At 39.7% G+C, this 11,269-nt stretch overlaps 1 protein-coding gene across 2 annotated transcripts in view; it reads right to left on the minus strand.

Moving 5' to 3' along the window:
• Nucleotides 1-64: 64 nt before the first annotated feature.
• The window catches only part of cant1a (calcium activated nucleotidase 1a), a 13,148-nt gene continuing 1,943 nt past the window's right edge, over nt 65-11,269 (minus strand). Inside the window, exons 1-4 of one of the 2 annotated variants that reach the window (XM_037792448.1) lie at nt 4,809-5,028; nt 2,336-3,004; nt 1,083-1,286; nt 65-990 (exon numbers count right to left, since the gene is read on the minus strand). In XM_037792448.1, the coding sequence (XP_037648376.1) occupies nt 620-990; nt 1,083-1,286; nt 2,336-3,004; nt 4,809-4,872 (1,308 nt within the window). In that variant the 5' untranslated portion in view covers nt 4,873-5,028 and the 3' untranslated portion in view covers nt 65-619. Of the gene's footprint in view, nt 991-1,082; nt 1,287-2,335; nt 3,005-4,808; nt 5,029-11,269 lie in introns of those variants that run through there. The other variant, XM_037792449.1, reaches the window with a different exon arrangement.

Here is an 11,269-nt window from a genome sequence, read left to right on the forward strand (position 1 = left end):
TTTAACTAAACAAGCCCACACAAGTGACCTTAAAACGACACGGCTCAAGAAAATAGGAATCAAGTTTTTTTTTTTTTTTTACTCAAGTCATCCCACCGAAAACATTACATAATTCATTTTTATCACCGAAACGTCCTTCAAATAATGTTGAGTTTTATGAAGAATAAAAACAGGCCTTTAGTTATTCCACTGAAAATAACATGTCTGGTGTGTACACAATGATGTTTAACATGGAGCAACAGGTTAGAAAAACAAACCTTTGTCCTTTGGTGAGTCTACAGTATGTGCATGAAAGTGTATGCTTTAGGAAAAGAAGTCACAGTCTGATAAATCAATCGTTTGTACATTCATTATAAGAAAGGCTACAGTACTGTTGAGGGCCACATTTGTCCTGGGAAGGACACGATCCACCGCAAGACATGCTGGCATTGTTAGTGTTGACTGGCACTTTCTCAAAAGACCCTTTTTTTAACAGTCTCAGGCCATAGTTCTTCTTCTTAAAGACGATCCTTTAAGGGTTGGAGTTGTGTCTCAATGAGGAAGCAGCGAGTACAGTAGCTTCAACAGTGACTGGATTGTAAACAAAACAACAGTGCAGTGGCCTCAAGAGCGACTCAGTCTATATGAACTCCACGCCCTCGTATTTCACGTCCCCGATCTTGGTTTCAGGTAAAAGGATGCTTCCGTCGAGCGTGAAGACCATGATGTACGTGGCGATCTTCCCGGCGTCTTCCTCCGACTTGAGAGCCAGGATGATCTGGTTGTCCGTGTTGGGTACAAACTTGAAAGAGGAGAACCCGTGAGTGGGGTTGAGCGGTCCCACTCGACTTACAACGATGTCCTGGAAATCCGGCGAGCAGCTGAGGGCGAGGTTGGTGCCGCGGTGCTCGTCCGCCTTCTCCTCGTAGCGCTCCTTGCTGGCGCGGCGAGGGAGGAAGAACCAGCGCTGCAGGGTGTCGCTCCACGCTGCTGACTCGTGGATGAAATACCCTGCGGGGATTCGGAGGAATACGGGTGAAGAGTCAACAAAGAGAAAAACAATGGAAGCAGACTCGTGAGCGAGACCAGATTTGCATCCTCACCTGGAGGCTCGATCCCTGCAGCAGCCTTCAGAGATTTGTATATGGGTACCCAGTTCTCATGTTGTACGTCCCCTCTGAAGCCCACCACTTTCACCCACTCTGGGTTGTTGTTGACGAACTCGCCCTCAGTGGTGGTCCACTCTTTCCCCAAACCGCCGACGTACAGGTGCTTGTCCTTCACCGCCAGCCACTCGGCTTTGAAACCTATCAGTACATAAGTAGCAATTAAACACACAAATACTCCATTACAAGCAAAAGTCCTGCATTTAAGTCAAATAAAAAGTATTATAATCAGCAGAATACACTTAAAGGGATAGTTCTGGTGTTTTGAAGTGAGGTTGTATGAGGTACTTATACATAGTCGGTGTATTACCTACAGTAGATGACGGTCGGCACGCCTCCAGTTTGGAGAAGCAGACAGGAGTACTAGCACGGAAGCAAAATAATGTACTGCTGTGGACGGGACCGGCAAAAGAAAGGCTCACCTTGTTGTGGAATTTCTGATACTCAGGTTAACTCAGTCAACAGGAAGGAAGAGGCCCCGGAGCTGTTGATGTCTTACATTTAAGTTTATTGAAGCTTGATCAGGGAGAATTGCCAGGTCTCCACCAGTGATGTGTTCTCTCCGTGAAGGCCTCACAACTCTGCCCTTCCTCCCTGGTGCTCAAGTGTTTTACCCTTATCATGTTTTGACTTACGCGGTTCCTCTGGCATCTCTGACCCTGGTTGTCCCGGCGACTGGCTCTATGGTCCCTCCTACAGACACAGCTGTACAGATAACGGTGGCGCCCCTATAGACAGGAATCCAACCCAATAACAGAGGGACACTCTGAGAGACACTCTGACCTTCCGACCAAGGAGAGAGGAATTAATAGAAAATTCCATCACACACCTAAAACACTTAAACTGATATTGATTTTTTTAGGTGAGCCTTTCTTTGAGGTGTCTAAAATAAATTTTTCTGCCGGCCCCGTCCACAGCAGTACATTACTTTGCTTTTGTATGGTAAGTCCTATCGCCGACCGCCATCTACTGCAGGTAATACACTGACTATGGATAAGTACCTCATACAACCCCACTTCAAAACACCTGAACTATCCCTTTAAGGTATCAGTAAAAGCACTCATAATGCAGAAAAATGATCGCTGTGAATAAATGGTGCCGCCCTACAAAAAATGGATATCTTTACCTCTTTTGGCCTTGAACAATTATTTAAATAAAACCATGTACGTGTATGAGAGGGTAAAGCCAACCTTTGGCAACACTGCCGTCGCCGTCAGGTAAGATGACCCAGGGCACAATCTTGTCACCGTCGATGTGGTAGACGACGCCCGTCCTGTCGTCGACGCTGTAGAGCTTCCCGTTGAACACCACCAGCTCAGACAGCTCCATCCCCCTTCCCTTCTCCGACAGGTGGCTTTCCAGCAGCACCCTGTCCTCATCCCACTGAACCGCCACCTTTTCAAGACTTTTGGACAGCAACAGGTGCCCCCGCCGCATGTAGCTGAACCACGTCAGCTTCTTGTCGCTACGAGAACTCGTGTCCAGGTCGGCGATGACTGCGATGCGGTAGCGGGTGCCCTGCGACGTGTGCTCGGGCGGACTGAGAGGGTAGGTGTCATTGTAGCTGGAGTCTGACGGTTGGGTGTCGCCGCGACTCGGTCTCCAGACGTGCGAGTCGTAGGAGCGGGACCGAAAGCCCGAGGTCAAGTGCATGGAGATCAGCAGGAGCAGGGCCAGGAAGAAGGCCACCGCCACGATGGGCCTCCACTTAAGGCGGAAACGAGGGTCAGTGGTGTTGGCCATCGACGCCAACATAGGAAGGCCTCCGACAGAGATACGCAGAGAGTTCATCGGCTCATTCTGCTCCAGTCGAGTGAAGCCTGGGGGAGCAGGCATGGAGGACGGAGGCCTGGAGGGACCTAAAGAAAAACAGAGAGAGACGGTAAGGCCACTTGTACGACACGAAACAGGGCAGCAGGCTGTCAAACTGAAAGATATGGCCTCAAAATCTCTCTTTTCTTTTCCTGTAAAACATAAAAATAAACTCAATCTCGCCTGTGTATCTGTGTGAATGGTGCAGAGCTTGAACTATGTCTCTTGTGTGTTTGTGTATTTTGTCCTCATTCCAGGTTTCCACGGAGGAGAGGGAGGTCCTGTGGCTCAGGTCTTATCTGTTTGTTGTTTGTCTACACAAATCTAAGCTTGCAAATTTGCATTGGCAAATGAACAAGCCAATATGCCGGTAAGTTTAATTTCATCATATGTACAGATGATGTAAAAACAGCCCTCTTTACAGCCCACTTATGGTGCAGTTATAGTAAAGTAAAAGGGAAAGATCTTCAGGTGGCATTTAATAATGCATTCAGAATCATGGTATGATTATGTCCCTGTGTTTCTGTCATCGTATTGTATTTATTATCTTATATTTGAGTTGGACCTACGTGTCTGAAATAAAGTTGAATTAAATTGATATAATTTTGTCATCCTGATTCTGTAATTTTACTATGTTGGTCTATTCATTATTCTGTTGCACGTCTGTCCGTCCTGGAGGAGGGATTCCTCCTCTGTTGCTCTTCCTGAGGTTTCTTCCATTTTTCCCCCCGTATTTTTTGAGGATTTTGTTCTCTCTTTGTTTCACTTTGTACTGAAGCTAAACATGCTCTAACGTCCGTTTCACTGTGACTTTAAAGTGAGACTGTAACGTTTGTTTAAAGCTGTAACTTTCAGAAAATATTGAATAATTTTGATAAACTGTCACTCGCCAACTCCGATCAAACGGTCAAACTAGGCAGCGCTGATCAAATATGAATCAATATTCTGTTACTGTAATGCCTATTTCTCGGCTCAAATGTTTTCGGAAACATCTTGTAGTGTACCGTTCAGCTGTAAAATGAGAAAGTTTGCTTCGGCCGGTGATGGGCTTTGGCTCGACTGTTTTCAACATGGCAGCCGGGTCACAAATACATTATTGATACAGTGTTTTGGAGAATCTATACAAAATCACAACACATAATATCGATATTTTCTTACACCCTACCTTTCACAATAAAAGCCCTAGACATATAATATTTGCATGCGAGAATTTTGCAGTTTTGTGTCGCTTATTCGTCACGCCCCTCCGGTGTGTAAAAGCCTTAAGGCTGTTCATAGTAGCAAAACCATTGAGTGTATTACATTGAGTAGTGGTGTGTTTTATTACTTATGAATTCAACTTTTCATTTGAAAAAGGAAAAATGTGTTACTTGTTCTTTCAAAAGTTACATAGCCTTGCTTAAATATGGGAAATTGTTCCTCAAATACAGGTCACCATTCAGGTTATACACAGGATAAGTTTTGCTTATCAGTAACAAGCCGTTAGTTGAGCTGTACAGATACAATCATATCGTGAATTTCAGTTGGCAGGAAATGGTTGTTACACCTGCTTCGCCCTGTGGGACGATACCAACACTAAACCGAAGGGCTTGATCGAAATGTTCCTTCATCCTCTAAAGACATTTAAATGAGTTTGCAAAATCAGGCCGTGACTTGGGCCTATCTGTGAGGAAATACTAGTTCTCCACAATGATAACAAAAAACTATGTATGATAGCAATGTTAAGACAAGTAATTCAATGAAAACATTACAAACAAACATTTTAACAAGTCAACTGAAGTCAAACAAGTTTCATTCAAACATTAGCCAACATGACATTTAGATGATAAAAGTCAATCTAATCCTACTCACATAGTCTCAGAAGTCTTTGTTCATCAATCAAACCTCTAATCCTGGTGGCAGGCAGGTCGTTCATCTAAGCCTCTATTATAATTCTGGTAGGAGCTCACACGAGTGAGTTTATGCCGGGTTAATCATTACACAACAAGAAGCAGGAAGTAGTGAATATCAAGTGGCAGCTAACATTGTCAACGTGGAGGTTGGGAGGAGCCCAGTAAGTGACAATGAAGGGAAGGGCGGCGGTGAACAGGTAAATCAGGAAATGCAGCTGATGTAGCACATTGTCCTCATTCGATGCATATTAGTGACGTCATCAACAGAAAATAATCATCAACCATTTTGATAATCAATCTCTAATGTGGGGATTCTTATTTATATCTTTGACAACTGAACATCTTTGAGTTTTGGGGCGTTGTTCAAACAAAAAAAAGACATTTAAAGAGATCCTCTAAGACTTTAACCATTTCATAGACCGAACTATTAATAAAACAGATTAATTGATAATGAAAATAATTGTTAGTTGCAGTCCTATCGAATATGAAAACTCACACTTTTTCGTTTTTATGGCCTGTTCAGTAAAAAGCTGAAAGAAATTTTTTGTCCAAATCTTTTTTTTTGTATTGTTTTTTTTTTTTGCAGACATGGCAAATGCAGAACCTTAAATAATAAATAAATAAATAAATAAATAAATAAATAAATAAATAAATAAATAATTAAATAATTAAATAATTAAATAAATTAAAAAATATGTTGTGGGATTATTCCTTATTTCATGGGCTATTTTGGGATTTATACTTTATTATTACTACATACTTATATATATATATATATAAAAAAACTAAAAACAACAACAAAGCATTCGAATACTGATTTGGAGGTTGATTACCATGGCAACGGTCAAAGTTTCAAAGCTTCAAAGCATTCGGGTCAGTCCTAGTTGTAACCCTACTTTGGTTAAACAAATTAATTTTCATTTAACTTTACATAACTGCTAAAGGGGCAAGTTGAGAAGTAGTGCAGATCACTAAGTTTAGCACCTGAAAGTGGACAACAGGATGATGTGACATTGCAAGCAGAAAGGTCTCAAAAGTCATATTCTAAACTAGAGCTGCCCAATTAATTGAAACTTTATCGAAATTGCAATATGACCTACTGCAATTTTCATATCACAGGAGGGCGCAGTATTTGTTAAAAGGCGAAATGAGTGCCAACACACCATATACTACAGACTGTGTTCAGCACAGAAACCTGCAAAAATCACACCATAATCATTTTAATATGCTTTTCATTGAAAATGAGAATAATGATATAAAAATGATCATTCCCTCAAATATCACAAATCATATCGCAATTGCAATATCAGTCAAAATAATCATTATAATTTTTTCAAAATCATCCAGCACTTTCCCAAATTGTATTTCCTGTATTGATATTTGCTTAAACACCCAACAAACTAACGTGACCTCGTCCGTCTACACTTGAGGGTTCACCACCGGGCTCTAAATGTGTGCAATCTACTCCCAACCAAATTCCAGGGACCTCTAAACTCAGGAGCTTCACACTCCTGTGGCCTAAACATGGCAGCAATTCTCCGAAAGCAGCGCAGGAGCTGAAAGAGTCTTTCATAAGGAGGGCCCCGAGCCAAACAGCAGTCCATTATGGCAGCAACATCAGGGCCCGCCACTGTGAGGCAAGAAGACTGAAATACACCAACAAGTGGCTGATATTCATTAAGTTCAGCCTCTGAGACCCACTAGAGACACGTTTTTCTCTCTTTTTTAGGGGGGCTTTAGGGGGAAACAGCAGTTCAACAGTAGATGACACATAGAAGTGGTGTACATCATCTGAAAGCTGAGAACCTGAAGATTAATTTGAGATGCAGTTCAGCACTGTGGGTCAAGTTGTTGCAGTCATAAATCTGAAATAAACATGAATTGAATGAATGAAAAAATGTTTTTAGGAGATACCATTTGTTACACAAATTTGGTGCTAAAGTTAACCATTTTTTACCACCCGAGAATTGATAAAAATGATCAATAACCCCTCCAAAATACCACATTAAGACACCAAGACCTTGAGGAACACCATTGAAAAAGCCATGCTGTGATTTGGTATCAAAAACCTTTTGACATTTGTGGATTTCTGCAAGAATTGCATTTTTCGGCAATTGAATGGCGAGCACTTCTATTCTGGAAACTGCTCAGAAACCCCCTTAGTGTCAATCTACCTAAGAAAGCCATCCATCCTCTGAATGCTCTTGGTCTGTAGTTTGTGGAGGTAAAGTTTCATGAGGCTGTGATTATCCTAGAGGTCACCACAGGTCATTTTATACACTGAGGTCAAGTTTCAAAAAATGGACTCACTACAATGAAATGTCTACTATGGGGACTAACGTCATCACACATGAATACAGTTGGGCTCATTGGATCCACAAGAGTCTCAGCTTTACAGTGATGCCCAATTTATGTAATTCAAGACTGTTTAGAGACCCCAGTATGCAGAAATATTCAAATACACCCTTTTAGAATAGGCGAAAATAACACATTTATACTGCATGCAAAAAACGGCATGTTTTTTTTCCCCAAACTGCATGTGATTATTATAAAGTGGGCATGTCTGCAAAGAGGAGACTCGTGGGTACCCATAGAACCCATGTCATTCACATATCTTGAGGTCAGAGGTCAAGAGACCCCTTTGAAAATGGCCATGCCAGTTTTTCCTCGCCAAAATTTAGCCCAACTTTGAAGCATTACTTAGCCTCCTTGCCGACAAGCTAACATGACTCTGCTGGTACCAATGGATTCCTTAGTTGTCGTTTTGTAGTTTCATATGATATCTGTACCTTCACTGTAGGTCTAAAACTGAACCTGCTACAGCCTCTGAAGCACAGTAAAGTTGGGATAAAAAGGCTGTTTTAAATCAGTCACCTTCACTGAAACAAAATAACTGCAGGCTTACCCCTTCGTCTCTTCGTGCCAGAACGTGTCATCAAACCGGTCCTTAAATCAGACCTCCACACTCAGCCCTGAGCTCTTTCTGCTCAGATCACACGCAGAGCAACCATGACTAAGGATTGTTGTAGTGAACTTTAACTAGACTCGGAGGATTATGTCCCAGTCCAAAGGGTGCAAACCTTACAGGAGGCCAAAGCAATTCATTAAGCCGTCATTCCTCATAGCAACCAGGTCACAGGTACCAGAGGTTGAGAAAACACTTCTAATCTGCATAATAACTTCACCTGCATGAAAGGTGGAAAGTCCTGCAGGCTGAATAAGAAGTTAAAAACAAACCTGTGGTCAATACAAGACTTTGAATCCTACATAGTGGAGGTGTTTCTGTGATGCAATCAGTGCTCTGAGTATACTGTGACTGGACGGAGGCCACAGATCAGCCTGATAACAACAGAGCTCATTCATCAGGCACGCAAACTTACTTTTAACTGTACTAAAATCTGTTAATAACTGATTTAACTCCTTCTGGGCTTTAGTACAAAAATATGTTAGGAGTTCAAGAAGTGAATTATTAATGAACAACAAGCAACTTCTGAGCGTCTCAAAGTCCTTGAATAGTTTGAATTAGGACATAATATACAATGTAGGGTTGTGAGATGTGACAATATACATAACATGAGAGATTAGAAGTTAAAGCTGGGACGTTTTGCGATTCAATATTGTGATTTATTGAGATTTTTGTTAACTTTTTTTAACACTAGACTTTTTCTCTGTCTTTAAGAGCTTTTTATTAATACGATACAACTTTATTGTCAGTTTGCACTGAAATTCATTTTGCATCCATAGGCAGCTCAATTTGAGAAAAAGTACACAATAACAAAAGTACATAATTTTATAAATTTGGTTTTAAACTTGTCTGTAGTTTTATAAAAACGTGTCTACTTTTATTTATCGTATTTTATACTTGTATCTTTTTGTGTAAAGCACTTTGAATGACCTCTTTGTATGATAAGGTGCTATATAAATAAACTCGCCTTGCCTAATCATGTGGTCAATAAAACAGTGACAAATGTCCACAGTGACATCATCAAATATTTGTTTTGTCCAACACCACCAGTTAAAAAAAAACCAAGGATATTCAACTTACATGACATAAAACAGAGAATGTAAAGTAGAAAGTCTTCACATTTGAGCACTTAGAACTAAAAATTTGTTTTGGCTTTTTTGCTTGAAAATTGATTTAAATGATTGATTGATTGATTATCAAAGCTGTTGCCAATTAAATTCCTGTTGACCAACTTACTGATTATTTGACTAATTGTTTCAGCTGTAAAGAAAGTATGAATTAGTGCACGTGACTTCTGAGCATCTCAAAGTGGTTCTCATAGTCATTTTGCACAATGGAGAGGAATAACGTACAACAAGGAAGATTTAAGGTGCAGTGTGTAGGATTTGGCGACATCAAGTGGTGTGGTTGCAGCTTGCAACCAACTGAGTACCCCTAACCCTAACCCTTTCCTAATGTGGACAGCGGTGAAAAATATCACTTTATTACCAAGGTTGGAATTGAAATTAAAAAAATTATAATGATAAATATTGAGTTAATTGTTTAAAGGTCCCATATCATGCTCATTTTCAGGTTCATACTTGTATTTTGTGTTTCTACTAGAACATGTTTACATGCTGTAATGTTAAAAAAAAAACTTTATTTTCCTCATATTCTGCCTGCCTGAATATACCTGTATTTACCCTCTGTCTGAAACGCTCCGTTTTAGTACATTTCAATGGAATTGCAACGGAATTGCATTGCTAGGCAACAGTTTGGGTCCATGTTATCTTCCTGTCTATTATTAATTAATGTTTATAACAAAGTAATTTTCAATCAATTTTGAGGTAAATATTGGAGTAATTTGGCAGTAATCCCAAAGAAATTTCAAATAGGTTACCTGCTAATTTTACCTTATTACCATGACATTTGCAGACCTGTAAAATGAAGTGTTATAATATATTTAATTTAGGCTTTAGAATTGCTTTTTTTTTAAATAATATTTCTTAATATAATATAAGGAAAACCTGTCTGCCATGGTGGCAGGTGACCTGAAATTTTCACAGCCAACATTTACCCTGTATTTGGCAGGTGGCAGGTGCTAATTTCATTCCCTGACTGTATGAAAATAATATGCAAGATAAGTATATTGCTTGTTATCATGAACGGTGCGTCGCTTTAAACGTTGCGGCCGCAAGGAATTATGGGATGTCATTATCTCCTTTCCTTTCATAAAGGATGGTCCAGTGTATCCTACGCTAAAGGGGATAAGAAAGGAAGCATTGAAGCACTTTTCCTTATCATTTAGAGTATTCAAACAGCTCTTATCATGGCTGCTACTGAGATACTTCCTGGTCATTTCACTCTATTAGAAAAAAAAGAAAACAAAGAGTATTCGATCGCAGCCCCTATGTAGATATAAACGGCTCATTCTTTATTCATTCTCTCATTCTTTAGCCCCTCTCCAGTGGCTCCCTGTGGATTTTTAAAAATGGAAATGAATAACTGCTTTTTGTTTACATTTTCATTTTCATTTATCATTATTGTAGGTCTATGGTGCGACGGAGTATTAGGGCCACATTGAGGAAAAAAAATTAATCGGAGATTTCGAGAATAAAGTCGTAATATTATGATAATAAAGTCATAGAAAAAAAATATTTAATTTTTTTCTCGTAAAGTTATGACTTTATTCTTGTAATATTACGACTTTTATTATCCTAAAGATATGACTTTATTCTCGCAATATTACAACTTTTCTTCTCGTAAAGTTATGTCTTTTTTCTTGTAATATTACGACTTTTATTATCCTAAAGTTATGACTTTATTCTCGTAATATTACGACTTTATTCTGGAAATCTCAGATTTTTTCCCTCAGTGTGGCCCTAATACTCCGTAGTACATTTGCACTTTGGCCCTCACTGCATTAGAGTTATATACTATATACTAAAACTTTAAACTGTATTACCTTCATCACAATGATCAAATGTTTTGCAGCTCCAGACTTTTTTTTTTTTTTGTGCCTAAAATGTCTCTTTTGATAGTAAAGGTTGCTGACCCCTGATCTAAGGTAATGAAAACACAACAATTCTAAGTTTCAGGTGATTAAACACAAAAGAAAACACACTAAAGTTATGAATATTATATTACATTTCTGCTAATAGATCCCCCAGACATGTTACACTGCTCCTTCAAACCCCTCCTATGAAATGTAAAGCTGGTGATGTTAAAATGTGAGTATCTCTGCTCTTTGCCGCCATAAAGGATGACATCTGGGGGGATGTGGTCTTCAAAGGAAACAGATTGGAGACACACACAGAGAGTGAGGCCCATAAATAGTTCACTTATTGCTGTGAGGCAAACCTCTGCATGTCAAGGCGCCTACAAACAGATGTGCATTAGACTCAGGTACTTGATTTTATGTGGTTTTATCCAATGAGAAGACACTGCATAATAAATAGATCCACAATATTTGATTA

This window comes from Sebastes umbrosus, chromosome 14 (assembly GCF_015220745.1).
Source record: "Sebastes umbrosus isolate fSebUmb1 chromosome 14, fSebUmb1.pri, whole genome shotgun sequence".
In the NCBI taxonomy this organism is placed as follows: domain Eukaryota; kingdom Metazoa; phylum Chordata; class Actinopteri; order Perciformes; family Sebastidae; genus Sebastes; species Sebastes umbrosus.